At 32.9% G+C, this 23086-nt stretch overlaps 2 protein-coding genes and 1 long non-coding RNA gene across 3 annotated transcripts; 1 reads left to right on the top strand and 2 right to left on the bottom strand.

Annotated features, from left to right (window-relative positions):
- Nucleotides 1–371: 371 nt before the first annotated feature.
- LOC129918130 (PR domain zinc finger protein 5-like) lies at nucleotides 372–6257 on the bottom strand. The gene is made up of 3 exons (XM_055998499.1): nucleotides 5263–6257; nucleotides 1824–2012; nucleotides 372–1776 (listed from the first exon to the last, which is right to left on the bottom strand). The coding sequence occupies exons 1-3, from the start codon at nucleotides 6082–6084 to the stop codon at nucleotides 529–531; spliced, it is 2259 nt and encodes a 752-aa protein (XP_055854474.1). The 5' UTR covers nucleotides 6085–6257; the 3' UTR covers nucleotides 372–528.
- Nucleotides 6258–7216: 959 nt separating this feature from the next.
- Nucleotides 7217–8059, bottom strand: LOC129918148 (uncharacterized). Its single transcript, XR_008772929.1, has 2 exons — nucleotides 7529–8059; nucleotides 7217–7472 (listed from the first exon to the last, which is right to left on the bottom strand). It is a non-coding gene; the product is annotated as an uncharacterized LOC129918148 (long non-coding RNA).
- A 2307-nt stretch (nucleotides 8060–10366) lies between these two features.
- Nucleotides 10367–17032, top strand: LOC129918131 (serine/threonine-protein kinase PAK mbt). Its single transcript, XM_055998500.1, has 4 exons — nucleotides 10367–11503; nucleotides 11565–11685; nucleotides 15614–15885; nucleotides 15953–17032. The coding sequence occupies exons 1-4, from the start codon at nucleotides 10424–10426 to the stop codon at nucleotides 16427–16429; spliced, it is 1950 nt and encodes a 649-aa protein (XP_055854475.1). The 5' UTR covers nucleotides 10367–10423; the 3' UTR covers nucleotides 16430–17032.
- Nucleotides 17033–23086: the final 6054 nt, after the last annotated feature.

The raw sequence follows: 23086 nt of genomic DNA, 5'->3' as shown, positions 1-23086 counted from the left end.
GTTGCTGAAATATTTTCAATCAATTTTTTGTTTTTACATTCGGAATTAGATATTTTCGGATTAAAGCCTCGAAACAATTTTTGTTTTGGATATGAGCTCACTTAAAGCAGGCCTATGCATTTAGGTAATACAAATTATTTTATTTTCTTTCGGATTTTCGAGAAAAAATCAAGGTGCCTAACAAAATTACATTTTCAAAAATTTCCTCCGAATCCTTTGAGTTAGACATCAAAAGAAAGGTCTCCTTAAGCTCTACTCATAGCTGAAAATCAAAAGTTTCATGCAGGTCTGGTTGCTGAAATATTTTACATTTGGAAGCAGATATTTTCGGATTTCTGTTAAAACCTATAAGTAAAAAATAAGAAAACAAATCCATTTATTTTAAATCATGAATCAAAAAGCTTTTATTTTTCTGTAAAATCTATTCTTAATTCTTGCCTATGGCATTTTTTGTATTTTTGTTTTTTAATTATTTTTTTAAATTACAATACACATACACAATATTTTTTTCTACAATTTGAGTAACAACTATGATGTAGATGTATTTATATCATGTTTCAGTCGTTTATGCTTTTGCAATGATGATTTACGAAAGAACTTTGTTCCGCATTCATCGCAGCTGGTTTGAGATTGATTTGTCAGGCGCTGATACGGGCCCCCTGCTATTTGCTTCTTAATTATATTCCTATAAATGTGACTACTCATATTAGTCCCGTTATGAATATCATTCAAATGATTCACCAATAATTGAGCACTCTGGAAGCCTTTGCCACATTTGTCACATTTGTGCGCATATAAATTTAAATGTGTCCGCATATGCTTACGCAGCTCGGCCATTGTTGATAGTTTCTTTTGGCAAAACTTACATGGCAATTCTTTTTTGTCAAATTTGTGTCGTCGAATATGTGCTTTATATGATTTTCTATCTGCGAATTTACTACCGCAATGGATACACCAATGTGATCGTTCTTCGGTTCCCTTATGGGCGGTTGATGTGTGCGCTCGGAGATGCGATCGAGAGGTAAACCCCTCGCCGCACACCTCACACTTGAATGGATTGAAATCATTATGGACCTTGGCTCTGTGCTCAACTAGCATTGAAAGCAAACGAAATCCCAAATTGCAGTCGGTGCATCTTCGCAGATTATTTGTATGCTTGTTACGCAGATGACGCATTAGAAGTTTTTTGGTCCTATTCTGCCAACCACATACTGTACAGTAGAAAAATCCATCTTTAGATTGATAGTCCTCGCTGTTGTGAGCTGATTCCAAATGACTTAACCAAGCTGAATGTTCATTGAAAGTTGTCGAGCATATTGGACATTTGCCGGTTTTAATTTTCTTCCTAAAGCTAGCCGGCTTCACTTTAAGCTGTGGTGGCGGATTGCGGTTTTTCTTTACCGTAATATTATCCATTATTTGTTGAATCTGATTGCAAGGTTCTACCATTGCACCGATATTGTTTTCTGTGATTTCATTATTTTCTAAGATTTCATCTGTATTCTCTAGATTATCGTCGAGGCTATCGGTAGAAAGATTGTCTTTCTTTTTCTCGCCAATGATTTCATCACGCAAATAATTAATTCTACGACCAACCTCAGTATAAGTGGCTTTAGGATCATGCTCACGCAAAACATTCAAGAGAAGATCGTACGATTTTCGACGCAACAAACGTGAGTAATATTCTTTGTCGTTCTTATCCCAAAGGCGTGTCTGTGATCTGTAAAGGTCAATGAATTTATCCACAACTTCTGCCGGATACTCGCAAACCGAAGTCTGAAAGGTAAAAGTCATTCCGATACTAAATTTGTTCCATTTCTTACCTTATTTGTGGTGGTGTTTGTGTTGGGTGGTGTTCGTTCATCCAAATCCTCAAGTAAACCACCTGGAATGGCATCGATTTGGTCTTTGGGTCTGGGCGATTCAATATGAAGCTTGAGTATGTGATTCCAGAGATCATCTTGTGTCATAAGTTCTAACGAACAAACTGGACATGTAAAATCTGTAAAACACTGTAAAGACAAGATAGAAAAATGGCAGTTTATTTTTTGAGTGGAATCCTATTGCTAACTACTATTATAAGAAGGAAGGTTTAAAAAGGGTCATCAAAAAAATTTTTATTCCTAGAAATAAGCCCTAATTGAAAAATTGGCCCTAAATGACTGAGAGCAAAATTTTAAAATATCTTTTGAATCGGTTCAATTCTCGTTTTATAGCAAATGTAGTGTGGTGACCATCACACCATACTCGGCAAGCAAACTCTATGAGAGTGGCAAATACAGTAAATATTTGTTTGACTACGTAGGGATCAAAAAAGTGACGTGAATCCCTTCTTAACCAGCCTAATATTGAATTGGATTTATGACTTATTTAATTAATATGTTGTGTGAATTCTAGTTTTTTATTAAACAAAACACCAAGTATAGACACCGTACCTACATTTAACAAATTTACGCTATCAAAATTTGACCCGAAAGACAAAATAGAAAATTTTTGTTCAAAATTTATATCTTTCCATTTGACAATATCCAACAGCAAATAGTTACGATTACACCAATAATTATAGAAGGCATTAAGATCAATCTGAAGTTTGTCACAGTCAAGATTATTATAATGTTAACATCATCGGCGTACAGTAAACCAGTCTTTTTCAAACTTTATGCGTTCGTGAACCCCTTTTGATGGAAAAAATATTTTGGCGACCTCACCCACCATAATGTTTCAGTTATTTAAAAGTCTATGTTCACATTTTTGATTGCAATTAGATGAGTTTAAAATGTTTCAGACTGTGCCCAGTTTATGGTATTTGTCTGTTTTGAAGCAGATGAAAACATTGCAGAAGATAGAAAGAAGACACTTTATTTTGTAAAGCTCTTCCTGCTAACAGTACTGGCTAGTTTTTTTAAGACACATTTATAGAAAGCTGTTACGACTACGAATCGCATGTTTTGCTATTTGTACCGATCGATGGTGCCAAAATTTTGACCGGCAACAAAAGCGGACTTTTTGCAAAATTGAAACTTTAAATGCCTAACATTTCATTGACACTGCATTCTTTATCGACAAGCAGCCCTATCGTGAGTTTCATTTGAACAAGATACCGGTAACCCTTCGGGTTAAACTTAAAATAACTATTAGTACTTTCCAAAGTACTACTTCCTGAATTAAATGATGTGCTTGTCAAAGGGAAAAGTATTCGCAAGAGTTTTGGAAGCAAGAGCTGAATTATTGATGTTTTTACAAGAATCAAAATCTGAAAATTCGAATCATTATATTCTGATGTTCTTTACCTTCTTAAATTATCCAAGGAAACTACGAAAACATTTCAACTGCAAAAGACAAACTCAGAGGATTCTTCGGATTTTATAGATTTAGCGGCAATCGACAAATCGCATGGTAATAAATTGGAATTCAATTTGAAAACAATTGACAATTTCTGGCGTAAGAGAAAAGGTAAGAGGAAAGTATCGTAAGATGGCAAACGAAACTTTGCGGTTGTAGTGCCCTCCCCCACATACGAGGGCGAGTCAATAAGTCCCTGAAAATTCACATAAATTTGCTTTTAATTTCAAATCTAAGAATGAGTTTGTCATAGACGATGTTTTAAATAAGTGCACAGTTCAGTCAAATAGTTTTATCGGTACAGCGATTCAAATAAAAAAGCATTCAAATAGTTTTCTCAAAATTAAAAAATCAGAATTTCGTGTGTTGATTCAACATTATTTTTTGCAAAAAAAGAGCATAACAAAAACCAAGAAAAGGCTTCGAAAATATTATGGAGATTCCGCTCCATCTATTTGAACTATCCACCACTGGTTTATACAGATTTGGTGCAAACGCACCATCACAAATGATGCCGAGCTCTCTGAATTCAACACACCTGAAATGATGGTAAAATCCATGGTTTGATGTTGGACTATCGGCAAGTGAAAGTGAGGCAAATGGTAAAATGTACGGGCTTATCGCAAGGATCGTTAATTTCTATTTTACATAAGTATAAGGATGTAAAAAAGCTATCCGCAAAGTGGCTGCCACGTTTGCTCATGATTAAAGAAAAACAAAATCACACAAGTGCGCAGTGTCAATGGCAAAATTACACGAATTGAGATATGAATTGCTCCCATACCCTGCGTATTCTCTTGATTAAGCCCCCTGCGATTACTTCTTATTTCCAAATATAAAAAAATTGCTAGCCGCAAAGACATTTGGGTCCAATAATGACGTCGACAAGTGAATATTTTGCGAATACAAATAGCGAAAAAACGCTGGTTGAATACATTGAGCTGAAAGAAGACTATGTTTAGAAATTTAAAGTTTTTTTTTCCGAAATTACCGTTCTATTTGGATTCATATTCTCTTGAGTATTGGATATCAAAAGAGAGAAGCATGCTAACTTGGAAAAATTAGAACAAATTTTGATTGTTAAATACGAGAAACAAATGCTCGCAATGACACATAATATCAACTGACTGAAAAAAACTTAAGCGTTTCCATAAGTAAAAAGCCTCCTCAGACGTTCACTTGAGAAATATTTCGACTCCAGTGATGATTATGAATAAGAATTCGCTTGAGCGAATGCTTAAGATATTTCTCAACTTGAGTGACGACTACAAATTCCGCCCTTAATCCTTAGAGAAAACTTAATAGAGAGATTAGAGAAAGATCAATCCAAGATTTTAATATTTATCAAAAAATAAATATTAAACAGATTGCACTGAGATATTTTGTGTTTTATTTTATCTTAGCACATGCATTTTGTTTATGAATCTTTGCTTGTGACCGCGACCCTCCAAGGAACTCTTGGCGACCCCCTAGGGTGTCGCAACCCGCAATTTGAGAAATACATTAAACATACTTACAATACTTTAAAACAAACGGAAGATAATTTACAAATAATATTGAACAGAATCGGCCATAAATGCCGTCCTTGTGGAATTCCAGAATTGAAAGTAAAACTTGTGGAGTCAAAAACATTAATGCTCACAGAGTATTTCCTATTACAAATTGAACTAAATCCTTCGAATTTTTTGTTGTACAACTTGGTGGGAAAGTTTATCGAATGCTTTACTAAAATCTTAAATGCATAAATGCAAGATTCCGTCAGCTCATTCAAGACGGTCACAGTTGAATGGCCCTTAGTAAATCTGTATTGGTTTGGAACAATTATAGATTTAATACCGAAACTTACTGTTTTGCCAACAAATACAATAGCCGACAATTTAGCTAAAGGTCTATACTAGTTTTTAATTATTTTATACTTACGCTCCTGTCGAGTTCATTGGAATCACAGTCTAATATAAAACTCAAATAAGGAAAGTACCACGGCAGAGCATCATTCCCCTCCTGTTTAACATCTCTGTACTCCTCCAAGAAGCAATTCCTTATTTGGAATAACACCCGGCGTACATAATCCACTGATTTGGATTGTTGCGAGCATTTATTAAAATGTGCGGCCAATAATTTGTATGCTCCATCAATGACATCTGAGCTTGTAATGGATGCAGTTAAATCATGCCACAAACAAGGACATTTTTTATAGAAATCCAATAGCTCAATAAATACTTCACCCGTCAATTCGGGTACGCCTTCATCAACATCGTCATTTTGTTGCTTTGGCAGAGAATTGTTTTTATCAATTTCTTGTGTCGTTTCTAGATCAGATTTGACATCAGTTAGTTGCGGTTCCATTTCAATAAAGTTAGTAATTGTGCTAGAAGCGAATAACTCTTCGGGAGGGGCAATCCAGTCGGTTAAAAATTCAGTTTCCTGAATCGGCGGAGCGGCACTCAAATCACTACGTGAATCATCTTCTAGCCCCTCGAATGCAATGTTTGAAAGACCATTTTGTAAAATTGGCGAATCTAAATCATCGGAACGATGCCAACGAATGTGATCGATAAATTCTTGAAGTGTTGTAAAGAATTTGGTAGCATCAGGATCATTATTATCGCAGCAAAAGGCGCAAAATAAATAAGCTTTCGTACAGTTGTCATCAATTTGTATTTCACCGCATTTTGTTAATTTTGATGGATTGAATGCAAATCGCATTTCATTGAAGAGTATATTAGTTTTAATTTGGGTCATTTTTTTTATTTGAGACTATGTAATGTAATATTTCATAATTTTGTTTTAATTTAAAAGTAAAACTTTTGTGTTAAAACGTTTTTGTTTTTTTAGATGCTATGTGAAATCAACATTCTGGAAACAAGTTAAAAATGTCACACAACTCTACACTCACACACTTATGCACGCGCATTAATTCTTATAAGGGAATTTGGAAAAATAATATGTAGTTGTCTCGTTTGCACTAGTTGTTTGGAGTGGAATTTTGAGTGAAAATTGATGGGATAGAAAGAGAAGATAAGAACGCGAATTTTGCAAAAATGTCGTTTGTTTTCCACAGATTAGTTCAAAAAGAATGTCGACTGCAAGATAACGTTTGATAAAATTTAAGGCCCATTTCACATTCTGTTACTATGTTATTTTCGATGTTACAGAACGTTTTAACTAGAGCTCAAATGAGATAATTTCCAAAATTATCTCTTTTTGAATATTGGCTCTGTTCCTTTATGCTGGATTTACATACGTCTGCATTTCCAGATCTGCATTGAAAGGACACAGTATTTAAGAACCACAGATGTTGGATAGAGAGAGTAGATGAAAATGCAGACATCTTCATAAATGCAGATTATAGGAAGATTATGGCGAAGACGAACTTTTTAGTACTTCTGAAGACATTTTTTCTATAGAAGAAATGGAGTTGAATACAACCAGAAGTACTTAGCAGTAAATACTTAAGGCCAAAAGAACACACCCAGCAAACGCAGAACTACAGAAAAAACCGGTGAAATATGTACGTAAAAGAAGTACTTCTTTTCCACTGAAAAAAGATAGGAGCCCGGGAAAAAACTCAGTTATATACTTTCTGTATATAAGAATACGTGAAGCAGCTATCTCTTTCTTGCATGCAAGATGAAATAAATTTCCCCTCCATTAATAGTACAGACAAATGTACTTCAAAAGTGCATCAGCGAAGCACTTCTGGAAGTGGTTCTGATGTACATTTTGCAGTACTTTTTTACCTACAGAAAAAGCACTGAAACTTGTACTTTTAAAGTACTTATTTGGAGCACTTTCATGGGTTTATATCCGTACTGCTAAAATCCATATTTTAATTTCATCTGAAAATAAAAAAATCTTCAAAACAAACAAACAATTCTTTTAAACAACTATTATTTAATATTTTATTGGAAAAACACAAAATAGTTTTTTTTTGAAAACAAAATACATAAAAAAAAGATCCTTGGGCACGCCACTGTGGCCTGGCCAGTTGAGAAAAATGAAAAAAAAAAAATACTCTGCAGTCTGCACTTTGGTGGTAGTTTTTGTATCTTGTTTTGACTTTTTTTTTCTAAATGCTCAGGGCTGAAGCTGCTGTAAACTCAGTCAATGATGTCTGGAATTGATCGCCACTAAAAGACAGAAAAATCAACAACTTTATAATTTATCAATTTTATAATCAGCATACCTTTATTTTCCAAATCAATTGGTGGTTGTTTTTGTGTCATTTTTTTTCTAAATGCACAAGGCTGAGGCTGTGCATTTTGATGGTGGAAATGGTGGTGGAATTTATGTGGCGTGCCGAAGAATTTGTGCGGTAGATTGTTTTTTTTTTTTTAAATAGTTTTCACAAATAACACTGAGAAGATTTTATTTATTTTTTAAGTTAAATTGTTCTATTTATCTATCAAATGGAGCACAGAAATGTTTTTTTTTCTTAACGAATATGTTGCTGCGGCTATCAAGGTTTCACTAGAAAATATAAAATGCAGGAAAAGTCAAATCAATGGCGCGCCGCCATTACAAAAGAGACAAAACTTTGTGCATTGCATACATCGCTCTCTTTTCCTCCCATTTACCAAAGAGTTTATTTTTTTCAGGAGAAACAAAACTACAATATTTTGAGGGGAGAGATTTTGGTAAATAAGGAAACACATACACCTACAAAGTATAGACTTTGTTGGTGGTTGTAATTTCCCCTAAACTACTGAGGTTTGGTTTGCAGGGCAGCTATTAAATCGAATAGGAAATATTTGAAATTCGAACTGGGATAATTCACGAAATTATTTCATTTAATACTACGTTTCCACCTACGCTAAATCCGAGATTTAGCTATGTAGATTTAGCATAAATCTCGAGTTTTATTCCAAATCTCGGATTGAAAGTAGGTGAAAATCTTAGATTTAGGGTAGATGAACCCAAATCTGAGATATGGCTAAGTAGATTTAAAATAAATCTCGAGACTTATTCTAAATCTACTTAGCTAAATCTCGGATTTAGCGTAGGTGGAAACGTAGTATTAAATGAAATAATTTCGTGAATTATCCCAGTTCGAATTTCAAATATTTCCTATTTCCGTAGGTGGAAAGATAATATAAAGTCTAGTGAAAACAGACTATTAAGGAAATTTGGTAAAATGCAAAATAATAGTGTCATTCATGGAACGATGTAAACCTGGTAAATGTGTCAAAACTTTGTATGGATTTGACAGTTTGTTTACCACGTTTAGTTTACCATTTTAACAAGCTGATCTAGAGTTTACACCGTTGCATCACAGTTTCACAAATGTCGCGATGTCGTTTTGTACAAAGCTCAATATAGCGAAATAAAAAACACACATATTTTATAGAATCAAAAAATAAGAATCATTTTGTACTATTTCTTACATCATTTTGTACTATTTCTACTTATATTAATCTCTTTTTAAAATTTGTGGTTTTAATCACAAATGAATTTCGTCATATCGTTTGTGTCTATATGTATGTGTACATACATATTTCAACTAGGTGGACGGTGAACGGATTTTATTCAAATTTGGTTCAGATTTCTAAGGAAGTTATTTAATATTTTGATCAAATCTCTTACTTCTCATACCAAATTATGAAGGTATTGCCCTTTGACATTAGCCCCGTTCCTTTGGAGGTGGTACTTTTCTCCCGCGAGTAGATAATTTATTACATTTACTACTAGAACTACTCATGCTTTTTTGCCGAGTAGATGGGAATTGCATTGATTCGTTGAAAGTGCGTTCCATTGAAAATCGCTAGTAAACTACTAGAACACTCCCACCTCCCAAAAAAACAAGGTTATTATTCCTTTTCAAAAAGTTAATTTTCATATCCCAACAGAGTTTTAATACGATGTGCTATACTCCCAAAGAACATAGAATTTCCCTACTATAGGGAAGTTCGAACATTTGTCCTTGTCTTCTCTTTCTATTTACAGTTACCATTTTGACGTTTTAAACTCGGCGAAAATCAAAACAAACCAGCAAAAACAAACCAACAAAACAAAAAAGCAAAAAATACAGCATAGAAATATATTTTAAATTCCGTAATTTTTTCGATTTTTAGACACTAAATTAAGTTAAAGTAGAACGTTACTACCAAAAAAACACTTGAAATCGATTTGTATGAGTTTTTTTTTTACAAACAACAGTTCTTTAAAATTGCGCGCGTCCTTGAAAAATTTGGTTTGTTTTGATCTTCACCCAGTTTAGGAGATATTTTTTTCTATTTTCTTTTGTTCTTTTGGTACTGACAGATGAGCGAAATTCCGAATATACAATACTTGTCTAAAACGACAGCATTGCTTTCGTTAAAATATCAAATTATCTATCTCTCTTTTATATGACAGATTTTCCACTTTCCTTTTCTCATTGATTTCTCAAACATCATATCATCTCTTTCTAATCTCCAATGTTTTCTCACTCAATATACCTTTGAGTGTTTCCACTCTTTTAAAAATTTTGTGAGTCATTTAGTCAATTCTTTTAACACACGAAAAAAAACACCAACAACGCTCTGTTATTTTTTATAAAATAACAACAATTTTTAATATTTCTCTTTATGTAAATATCATTAAAAACTGTATTTGTTATTATACTTTTAATAAATTCCTTCAATACTACAAAATATCCAAAGTTTTGTTCAGTTTTATGTATGTTTTTGTTATCTCCAAAATAGAGTTCACCTCCATACAAAAAAAAAATGTGAAAATGTGAAATACCTATGCGTACGCGTTAGCTTATAATAATTGTTTACCAGTGAAGAAGAAAATATCACCTTTTGGTATATCTCAACTTAACAAAACAAAAGAAAAAAAGGGTTAAAACATTTTTTAACACCATAAAATCGATTTCTAATTTTTTTACTTGTGTAAATAAGAAAGAAATTGCACACATTCCATAAAGCAACACCTCTTTTGAATGAGTTGAATGTAAAAAAAAATTAGACCTTCTTACAGCCTGTTGAATAAATTGGATACTTGCTTTAGCTTTATTAAAGACAAGGGGTTCCCTTGAGTCATTTTTTTAACGAATACGATAACATATTACTTAGCAAACATTTCTAACAAATTGAAAATGTTTTCGAAAAGAAAAAAGAAACCACAAATATCGATGCCAAGTAACTTTGAACATCGAGTTCACACAGGTTTTGACAAATTGGAGGGACGCTATGTTGGGTTGCCTTTGCAATGGGCGTCCATAGTCGGCAACAATCAAATACTTAAGTCAACAAACCGACCCCTCCCACTAGTCGATCCCTCCGAAATAACTCCGACAGAGATTTTGGATTTGAAAACGATAGTTAGACCTCATAACAACAATAAATTAGATAGTGTCTCGTTGAATAGTACGAGTGGCACATTAACACTTAATCAAGACGGGGGAGCGCCACCTACAAATGGTGGGTTAATTCTTCCGAAAACTTCTCACGTTGCTCGATCGAATTCGTTGAGAAGTTCAAGCCCGCCAAGAGTGCGGCGTGATTTACGTGGCAATGCAAATGTTCCGCCAGCAGTGCCAGAAGAGCCTTCAGGGCCAACTTCGGTACAACAACAAATGATTTATCCGGGTGTTCGAAAGGACACCCATTCAAAACCACAACAAGGTCCAATTACTTTGCAACAACATCCCGAACTAGATCCAAACAGTTCAACATATATTTCGAAACCACCTCCTCCGTCCAATGGCAACGGACCTTTATCCGTACATACAGATCTTAATCATCAACTGCAATATCGACAGACACCACCACAACCGAATTCGCCAGCTGGTTCGATAGGTAGTTCAGCATCGCGTCCATCCCTGCAGCATCAGTATCTTTTACAACAGCAACAATCACATCCAAACAATAACTTCCCGAATAGTATGGCACCACCACCATCAACGCTTATACAACCACAACGTCCACAACCACCGATTCGATCACCACCTCCAATTGATAGTTCATCATTATCACAACCAACAAATGGTCTTCAGATGACAGATCAGATCAGTCCAAATCAACCACACCATATAAATAATCCTTCGATAATTGGCAGTCTTAAGACAAATTCACGTGCATCTAGTTCGAGTGGGGGTAATAGTTCACTTACAACGGGTACTTTAGGAACACCCACAGCTAATCCAAAGCAGGAGCAGAGGTTAACACATGAACAGGTTTGATTTTGTATTTTCTTATCTTATTTGTATTTAATTTGAATGTTTGTTTTTTAAATAGTTCCGTGCAGCTTTACAAATGGTTGTATCAGCTGGAGATCCTCGAGAGAATCTTGATAACTTTATGAAAATTGGCGAAGGCTCTACGGGAACAGTTTGTATTGCAACGGATAAAGCAACAGGTGAGTACTTTTTCTTGAGATCTTTTCAATGTAGAAATAGGACTAATTTATTAGTTGAGTTATGAGATGGTTTCGGGAGCAGATTATTTCTTTTATAAGATAGTAAAAATGCCTCTTAACTTGTAGGTTACAGCTCCGAACAAGTCTATGCTTTCTATGAATTGTATCATGTTTGCCATTGAAAGCAGTGGCAAATTGTCAGGTTCTCAAAAATAGGAACATTTCGAGTTCTTACTTACCAAGACTCACATCTACCCTGCTGGATTTGAAAAGTTGTCCGTTAAAAGAGCTACACAAGTGTTCAGCAGCACAGTTTCTTCTGGAATATTTTATGCCATAAACGCAAACTGATTCAAAATAGTCGAAGAGAAGAGAGTTGCAACTTCAATTGCCAAGTTCTTCAAAAAAATGAATGATCTGTTTGACACATTGAATAAAATACAATTGTATGTAGTACTTTAGGGATCCCAACAGTCAAGTCGTTTTGGATTCTACAGAAAACATAGACTCGTTAAAAAGAGCAAGAGAGTGGATAGTGACATAGTATTCAAGCTAGTCTCATGGATAACCACCCTGCTTTCAAGGATTGCAACAAACACTATTAAGAAAAAGAATAGAACAAATGTGGGAGTACCAAAAATCTAATGATGAAGAACCAAAAGACTTTTTGCTGGACCATTTGATCACAGATGCTGTCGAAAATTTAGTTTCAATGGTATGTTCAAACGGAAGCTAATCCGATAAAAACCCTTCTGTTTGGAGATTCATCCGAAATCTCAAGCAAATTATATTCAAGAACTTAAGCGGAACACTCTGGATATCGAGATGACAAAGTAGAGCCACTTTTTAAGGAAGTAGACTTTGATGAAGAAACGAATGATTAAAAATAGTATAACATTAAGGAGGAACAAACGGAAAAACTTTTGGAACAAAATATAAAAACTATATTGAATTGAGATGAAGATATTAAACAAACCTGTTCCTTTGTTAAGAGGTTTGGACAAACGCAGGAGCAGTGGTTTAATGATTTAAATCTCTTCTACGTGCTAACAGCTCCTACAGAAATCGGTTGCGATTACACCTTTTCTGGTGGCCATTGTACCAATGGAGCATTGACCTATTTGTAGTACAACTATCAAGATTCTTATATTCTTTTTATTTAGCGATAAGATGTTCTAAGTTTCCCTTTCATTGACTCTAGCCCATAAACTTTTAGAGATAAAGAAGTCGTTGCTAGTCATCCAAGAGTTATTGATTTACTCTTTCTATTACATATTTATTAGTTCTATTTTTCGTTCAAACACGCCGATCGGGATATCTGTTTCCATATCTAATTGTCTGATATTATTCCTATTTAATGCTGACCCTGACCCGGCTCTAAGAGCTGCCCCTTCTACCTATCTTGACTTGGGTATGGACATGAGCCGATTTGTGATCTGCTCAAAGAAATTAAACATAATAGGAATGCAAGTTGATGCTTGATGGTTTGGTGAGCTTTATTGACCGCTGATCTTGACCATTGAGCCTTTAGAAAAATACCTTACTTGCTTACTTAGGGTAACCAGCGCCTTAAGTAGGCTATGGAACCCATTGTGGATCTGTACCTTCACCAAAAAGCTTCTCCGGCCAGCCATCTGCTGCCAAGGGTGGAATATGCTATGGTGATCACAAAAATCAAATTTGGTCTGCGTAAAGTGATTGTCACATGTGATTATCACATTTTTAAGATTTTCTTGCGCTATCACATTGATACAAAAATGTATTTATTTTTCAAACTTACAACGCAAAACAAAATTAAAATTAATAAACAAATTTCAATTGGCATCTTTAATTTTACTGTCGCATAAGGTAAAAGTTCATTAAAACTGCATAAGTATTACTTTAGCTGCAAAGGCGATTCGATGTATTTTACGCTGTAATGAACTTTCTAAACATTTGGACACATACATACATATCTACATACATGATGTGAAAATAGGTTATCACGCCACTCCCAAAATTTGCTGTCGGCTCTTACACTATAACTCACTCATTGAAATAACATCAAAATTATTGCATTCCTGTTATTTATATTCAGACATTTTTATTTTACTAACGTGCGTTCATGTTTCCTTGCAGATATCTGTGATATCGCTTTGTGTATTTACATTGGTATAAGGGTTAGTTTTTTAGTGCTGAGGGCTTAATAAACTCCAAGAAAGCCTCTTCAACCTAAAGTATTCTAATCTAATAACTTAATCGAACCTAGTAAAACTTAATCTTAGCTAATCGAACTGAAGAATCCCTAACCTAACCTATTCTATCATAAGCGCCTCAGCAAATATTTCCATTGATTTCACGGTTAATATTGTATTATTAAATAACTGATTGCAAAATATTATGGGTAGTAACTATCTTTTGCAAGTGGCCTAGTATCACAACAAAATTATAAAATTTTATTGCACAAACAACAAAATATAATAAACACAAACAGATTTTCTTTTTTGATTACCAGCGAATACTCGTGGGGTTTTAAGCTACACATAATAAAAACATAGAGCGCAGGGGTAAGGAATTATGTGAAGATTGAAAAGGAGATGGGGATGCAAATTGATTTAAAATTCTTTTAATATTACATAATTATTAAACCCCAGCGCTGTGTAACATTCACATGGTGGCCATTTTTCCAATGTCAAAAAAGGAGATATTTTATAAAAGCTGGCGCCAGCCTCTGATATATGGCCGCTGACATAGCTTCGCAAGCTGGTGAATCAGTTACTAATTTTCTCTACCTTAGAAAACCATTTTTGGTTCAAATTTTTTTTTTGTATTTTATATTTTTTAGGGAAATTACGATAGCTAAGGCGGGGAAATTAGTAACGGATTCTTGCAGAGGAGTTAAATACAAGCATTTTTTACTATGGGAAGGGGGGGTCTATCTCCCCCCGTTTACGAGGGAGGGGCAATTTTCTAAAAAAGTAACTCAAAATAAAAAAAAAATTATTTAAAAACGACGCCAACACCTACAGTTATGAGTGATACATTTTTCAAAAGGCAGAATATTACACTTTATATTAGTTTTTAAATCAAGTTATTTTAATCAATACTTTTTGAAATAATCGATTTCAAAGTCAAATTTTGGGCAAAAAAAAGTTGAAAATTAAACTTTCAAGGTCAAATATATATATGATGTGCACCGCTGAGGCCTGCCAGACCAAGATTTTCTTACTAAGCATGCTGAAAACTACCACTGTACGAATTTTCAGCCTTAAAAGAGCTACCTTAGTCAAATGTGCCACTAGCTCTCCTACTATTGAGTCGAGCGTGCAAGCGAGAGCGCGGAACAATTGATAGATAGATACGGTCGAAGAAATTGACAGTGTTTGTTATAAATTGCAAATTCAACTTAAAGGCCAAATCATATAACGCCAAGTCTAACTAAAGAAATGCTCAATCGGCCAAACCTTTGGCTTTTGATATATTTGTCTCTGTTCCACTTCATTGGATGCGTCCGAGTAGAAGAGGAACATATGGCATTGCACTTTTTCTAGGAAATAACTTATTTAACCCTCTGTCGGCACACGGGTGCGAATTTTGCAGAACAAAAATAAAAAGTGGTCACAAAAAAGTGTCTTTATAAGGGTGAAAATACATTTTTTTGGAATAGTGAATACAATATTCGAATTATTCGGAAAATTCTACATCAGTTTCATAAATGATTCTCTATAAAATTGTGAGACCAAAAAAAGTTCTAGCCAAATGAAAAAGTACAAACCAAATTCGCAAAAAACAGGTGTGCCTACAGAGGGTTAATGAAGAGTTTTTTTTTACAAAAACCATATAAATCATTTCATCTTTTCCTAAGTGTAGTATTTAATTGTTTAAAAATATATTCTTAAGTAAAGTAAAATGCATTTATTAACAAATAAAAAAATTTTAACTTTTGCAGGCCGTCAAGTTGCTGTTAAAAAGATGGACCTACGCAAACAGCAACGAAGAGAGCTTCTATTTAATGAAGTTGTCATAATGCGTGACTACCATCATCCCAATATAGTCGAAACATATTCCAGTTTTCTAGTAAACGACGAATTGTGGGTGGTAATGGAGTATTTAGAAGGTGGTGCACTCACCGATATTGTAACACATTCCCGTATGGACGAAGAACAAATTGCTACTGTTTGCAAGCAATGCCTCAAAGCGTTGGCTTATCTTCATTCCCAAGTATATTTATTAAATTTTTTAGTATTGAAATATTTATTTTTATGAATTTGTTTACTTTTAATTTTAGGGTGTCATACATCGAGATATCAAATCGGATTCGATTTTGCTTGCTGTCGACGGACGTGTAAAGCTTTCCGATTTTGGTTTCTGTGCGCAAGTGTCTCAAGAATTACCGAAACGTAAATCGCTTGTTGGAACTCCATATTGGATGTCACCAGAAGTTATTTCACGTCTCCCCTATGGACCAGAAGTTGATATCTGGTCGCTTGGTATAATGGTCATAGAAATGGTAGATGGAGAGCCTCCATTCTTTAATGAACCACCGCTGCAAGCAATGCGACGTATTCGTGACATGCAGCCCCCGAATCTTAAAAATGCTCATAAAGTATCACCGCGCTTGCAGTCGTTTTTGGACCGCATGCTAGTTCGTGATCCAGCTCAAAGGGCCATAGCTACTGAATTGTTAGCTCACCCTTTCCTCCGTCAAGCCGGTCCACCATCTTTATTGGTACCACTTATGCGAAACTCAAGGCAGCATAACTGAAGTAGATAACTTTGGATTACTATTTGTAATTTAGAAGTTAACGGAATTGAAAAATACGAATATGCACCATTGTCTTTGATAAAGTCCATTTAAAACATTAAAAAAAAATACTTAAATACGAATTTTACATTAAATATATAAATAAATATATTATTTAAATGATATATGTATGTAAAATTATTTATCTTATATTGACACTCGAAAATAAGTTTATAAATGTTGTAAGTTTATTTACCTTAATCGTGCCTTAAAGATTAAAAAAAAACATCGAGCTTCAATAAGACAATAACAAAACTAGCACTTTTTTTCAAAATTAAATTGTAAAAGTTTTAAACTTTAAAAAAAATTGTTATTAATTCCAGAGTAGAATAGTTAAATGCCATAGAGCCAGATTAAAATTTATTGACTTAATCTCGACAAGAGCCTAGGTTTCCTATTTTTATAAAAATAAATTGGATTGATATATAATTGAGCGTGTATAAAAAATTCATTGGACAAATATTGCGAAAATATTATTATGTTATTATTTTTGATCCCTAAAAATATTAAATGGGACAATTATTATTATTTTATCTTAACAGCGATTATGATAGTTCAAAAATAAAATTGGTTTAAGAATAACAAAACGTTTTTATTTCATTTGTTGAAAACGCGAGTACCTTACCGAAGAAAAGAAACAAAGAAAGTAGAGGAAATTGGTTACCAACACAAGAAAATAAGAGACTACAAATTTGAAAGAGTATTGAAGAGCAATAAAGATATCTTGAATTCAAACACAATTGAAAGTGGTACAAAATCAGAGTAAGTAAAAATGTGGATTTGCATTTTGGTGACTGCTGGTTCAGTTAAAATATGTATTACAGAAACGTAAAGGTGCGTTTTAGCGACAAGAACCATTTCACGACAGTTAAACCGATTTAAATTTATTTGTATTTGTATTTGTATTTGTATTTGTATTTGTATTTGAATAATTTTTACATGATACAATAAGATTTACATCTTTTGCTAGTATCTAGAGATGCTTACCAAGTGTTTAAAATTAACAGTTATTTAATTATGATCAAAAAGAAAAATATAAATATGTATAATAAAAATATAAATATAAATTATGTACAATTCAATATGAACATATGAGAAATGAAAAAAATTTATAGTAAAAAAGAGAGAAAATTATAAAAACTAATTTTGATTTGAAAGGTATACGAAAAACTTCTTCCTAAAAATGGTTGGTGAGGTAATTCGCTGCATATCGAATGGAAGACCATTCCACAATCGTATAGCAGCTACAAAAAAAGATCGCTCCGCAACGGTATATGCAAAACGCGGCAGAATCAATCGCAAGCCTCTCTGTGACTGGGCATATTGAAGAAATTCCTCCAAATACTCCGGACATTTTTTATTAATAATGTTGTGAAGATTTATGACACTGCGAAACTGAAGATATTTGTCAAGGCTCAGTCCGCACAAAGAAAACTGAATGTTAGATACGCTAACAAATCTTGGGATGTTGTGGATGAAGCGCAAACAATCATTAAATGCAATATTAAGCTTACGCTTGCATTCAAAATCTAATGCTGGATAGACAGAGCAGTTAAAGGTAAAAAAGGGCAAGAGAAGGCTTTTCACAAGATGTTGCTTTAATGCAGGATTCAAAATACGTGATGACGATCTTAAAGAGCGAAGACCAAAATAAATTCGTCTGATAGATTCCGAAACCGCATCACAACAAGTTAATCTATCATTAATTACAAAGCCTAAATACTTTACTTTATTAACATATTCAATTAATTGCCTGTTCAAAATTATTTTTGGGAACCCAGAAAGATTAACCTTGCCTCGACAACAAACCATACTTAACGTTTTCGAGGGATTAAGGTTTAACTTATTAAGGTCAGCCCATTTTTGTATTTTAAGTAGGTCTTCATTAATTTCAGCAACACAGTCTGCCATCGAACCCATTTCACGAAAAGAATAAATTAAAACATCATCCGCATACATGTGTACAAGGCAATTAAGAACGATCTCAGGAAGATCGTTAATAAATAACGAAAATAGAAGGGGTCCAAGAACAGATCCTTGTGGAACCCCGCAATTAACAATGTATGGATTAGAAGTACCTTGATCCGTTGTATTTATGAGTTTTACTTTTGTTCAAGACAATTTTTCTTATGCATACCTACATTATTGCGTCCCTTATTTTGAATAAGGCTGAATTTTAAAATGTATACGGGCTCAAATGTTTCTAAATAAATTTAAAAAAATATTTCCAAAGTTTTAAATCTCTATCATTATATTTACCCGTGCCAAATTAATTTTCAATGTTTTCATAAAAAATACCGTTAAATTGCATTTAGTATTTTTAAAAAATTTGGTAAAACTGTAAACATTGATAGAAAATTTTCAAAATTTGTAAATGTGTTAAGCACTAAAAAGATTGCACAAAAAATTAAGCGCGAAATTTGAAACGTTTTAGTAAATCTCGTTTTTATCATGATATTGAAGTTATTTTTGTATGGCTTTTAATTTTTCTAAAAAAACTAAAAATAACTTTTTCGTGCACTCTCTTTAGTGCTCTAAACATTTTCAAATTTTGAAGAAGTTTACAGTTTTAACGATTTTTTAAGTAAAACACTTCAAAACTACTTACCTATCAATATTGAAAATAGTTCGGCACGGGTAAAATTTATAATGATAGAGATATGAAACTTTGGAAATATTTTTTAAAGTGTATTCACTTTTGAGCATTCAAAATTCAGCATTGTTCAAAATAAGGGACGGTCTAACGTGCATACAAACTTTTGATCCAAAAACTTTAAATTCTAGCTTTTGAACAAAGTCATCTAAAGAGAGGGAATTTCGAATCTTCTTGTAAATCAAATAAGATGAAAAAGAAATGAATTTGGACATTCTATAACGTACCTAAAAAATTTAATAAAATCGTGTGACTGCGAAAGAGATGTTCAAGGTCCAAAATCAAAAAGGAATTGCTGATTTAAAAATTTAAAGAAAAATATTTTAAAGTATTTAAGCATTCGATACAAGATTTTGAATGAAACGTCTGAGGCGACCAAAATCAACAAGATCCGACAACAATTACAAGATTTATGGCCTTTTTTGATGTTTCGTCTTATGTTATCTATCAGTAGGTAGGTATAATATTTTAGTATTTTATTTTTTTATGGCAAGCTTATACTGTAAGATACAATATCTTATAAGATAGTGACGCTTCTGAAATGTGCAGTTGCAACAAAATTGATTTAAATTCGAGTGCTATATATTATATTAAAAATATGGATTTATAAAAGTATTATTAAAGTAACATTTGATTGAGTTGTTTTCCTCATTGTTTCGTGTTGCTTGTATTGTTTTTTTTTTTTGGGCAGCAATAAATTCAAAATTCTAAGAGAGTTCACGAAAAAATGGCGTGGGGATGTGAAACAACTAATGTGCGGGATCCCAAGATGATGATATTTATTCGAATTTAGAAGATATTTAAGAAGAAGGTTAATATAACTATTCGAGAAATTCAATTACTCCCGCATAGAGCTAGCTTAGCAAAGGTCAAGACAGTGTTTTCACTAGAAAAAACTCTGACTTGTTCTGGAATAAAGTGCTAATTTGGATAAAAACATAAATACAATAACGGACCAAAGTGGTGAAATGTTTTGTTTTTTATTGTTTAAACTAAGTTTTGTTAACATGAGTGAAATCGTTTGAATTTAAAATTTTTTTTTTATTACTCCACTATTTGCTTTCCTTATTAAAATTTAAATAAGTGATTCATTTTACAAAAACAGAGTTTAAAAATGGTGTTCGGGCCTGATCAGTTCTGCCCGTTTTAGGATAAGGACTTTTTTCCATATATTAAGTTCACTAGAATTCATTTTTATCACTTCTAACAATGGTTCTACATTTTGCAAGTGTTTATTTTAAATTTATTTTAAAAAATTCTTTCAGAGCAATTCGCACGTGTCCCACAATAGGGTGTCCACATTTGTAACTCATTTCTTTTATATTAAGAAATTAAGACAATCTCTTATATTATATTAATTCTCTCTTTATAAACCGTATTTAATTGGTATCACTTGGGTTAGTAAGATTTTACAAGGCCAACATTCAACAACAACAAACCATTGCTAAGGATAAACAAAAGCATTTGTTAAATGTGTGGCTTACACAATAATTTTTTTGCTAACTTATAATTTTTTTAAATTTAAACAACAAACGATTACTAATAAATAAAAGCAATAGTTTTTTTAGTGTAGGTAAACTCTTTACTAACCAATAAAACACGGCTATCATAGAAGCTAATAAAGTTTTATGTACTAAGTTAAAGGATTTGAACAAAAATTTGAAATAGATTCGCTAAGATTCCCCCAAAATAGTTAGGTTTTTGCTTGGAAGGAAACAATAGAACCATCTGAATTAATTTTTTTTCTATCGCAGAAAGAAGATTAAGCTCGATGCCAACCATTCTTTTTGGTAGTTACTATTATTATTTAAGAAAATGCTTCGTTATTGCAGTTTAATTTTCAAATTCCTCCTTTAAGGACTACAATACTTGAACTTATCATAAATAAAATTGAAAAACTTACCACGAATACCAATAATTTTGGTCTATCATTCATGCCCAAAATCTACCGGGTTATTGTTTTTAAACAATATTTTCATTTTTAAAGTTTTTTTTTTAAAGATAGCTATTACGTGAAGCTTTGGGTGGGGTTCTGCTTTTAGATTCTATAGTTAAACAAAGTCAATAAATAAGTTCGCAAATAAATAACGGACGTATTATTCAGACTTTATCACTTATTTTGAGGAGCGGTAAACAGTTATAATCATCAAACTATTCAATTTTCATTGATTAGGTTGAACTTTGTAAAGAACAATTAATTCATTGTATTTAATTGTCGATATGTACATACCATAAAATAAAAAAAATGAAAATTTAATGTTTTTTTCTGAATTATTCTTATCCTGTGCTAGGGTTGGCGGTCTACCAATTTTGACTTTATGCTGGGAGTTGGCATCACCAAAACTAGGATTTTCTAATGCACTTCTTTGAGAGTTTTAAAAATCAGCTTCCCAAATATATTTTTATACGAACTTTTTTGAACTTAATGCATAAAACCTAGTTCTTTTTAATTTATTTAACTTAAAAAAAAAAGTTACCATAATTTTCTTTCAATCATCAAAATAAAAAATAAATAAGGCATTGAAAAATATAAGCTACCCATTCAAATTTTCAGAATTCTGTGAAAATTACATAGTCGGTTATGTATGACTTTTGAAGCAGTATATGAACACTTTAAAAGATTACAAAAACTCATATGAATTTAAGTTATACAAAAGATAATATAATGTCTATGATCAGTGGTGTATTTATAAAAGTTGGGCCTTTGATCAAAAACAAAAATAATAATTGGTCAAAAATTGTTCACTTTTTTAAAATGTGATGATGTTAGTGACAAAATACTTCTCTCTTCTTTTTGATATTTTTCAAATGTTTTGGCAAAAAAATTAAAAGAGTTACTATAAACTGGTAGGCAACGAAAATAGAGCTTTAACCAAACCCTATTTTTTTGTATAGGATTTTTGTGTGCTGAGTCCGAATCCAAGGTCAAAATTTCACTGGCACGTCACGTGCACTCTCAAAACGAGGTAAAGGTATTTATTTTTTTTTCAAAAATTATTTTTTTTTAAAGATATTTAAAAAAGAAATTTATGATACATGTATAAAAACCTTGATTGTTTTTTTTTAACTTAATTACAGCTTGCGTTTTCTCGGATTAGCCAATAGGGTAAACCGATGGTGTTGCGTGAAATACAGTTATTTACCTTTTGGCCCTAGGATGAATACGCCCCTGTGGTGTAAGTAAGTGTTATTGAGTTTTTTTTTTGTAGAGCACATTCTTTAAACGCTAAATAGTGTCACTTTGGAATTTGGTACTTAGTTATGAATTTGTCATGAATGACTCATGGACATACAAACCATCAGAATTATAAGTCTTCTTGATCTTCTGGGATTGTCTATGTGCCCAGCTGTTCGGAACACAAGGAATATCCAAGTACCTAGATAGGCTAGCGATACCTACACTGTGACTTACTAAGACACCTAAATTGGACGTGTGCGAAATAGAAAAAAAAAATGATATCTCATTCACACTTATTCAATATTTTAACGATATTCTGCAGATTCTGTAAAAAATTAGATTTTTACGCAACTACTCTCTATTAACTATTCGTCCTTTTTGCCTACAAACTCAGCGGATCGGCACCTAGACAGTCCCCGTGTAGCCGATTACTATCGATTCGTCATTTTGGCGAGATCTCTAACGTCTAACGATCTCTAAAGTAATATTTATATCGTCGGAATCATTTGCGGGTCGAATTCGAACGATCTCAGAACTGACACCCTAAATAGAGCTATAGATGTTAGATAAAAACCAGTGCATATTTTCATATTTTTGAAGAGCTACTCTCGAAACACAAAGCACGTGCACAAGTACTTGTTTTTAACTGCATGTGTAAGTGTATGTATAAATTGACAAATACAAAATATTAATCTCTATAAATATATGTATATAATCAATGCATTTTAATCTGGACCTACAAGAGCAAGTTCATACAACCCAGTAGTGAATTTTCTTTTAATGTACA

The sequence above is a fragment of the Episyrphus balteatus genome, chromosome 4 (genome assembly GCF_945859705.1).
Source record: "Episyrphus balteatus chromosome 4, idEpiBalt1.1, whole genome shotgun sequence".
NCBI lineage: Eukaryota > Metazoa > Arthropoda > Insecta > Diptera > Syrphidae > Episyrphus > Episyrphus balteatus.
This window is presented reverse-complemented; position numbering and strand designations above follow the sequence as displayed.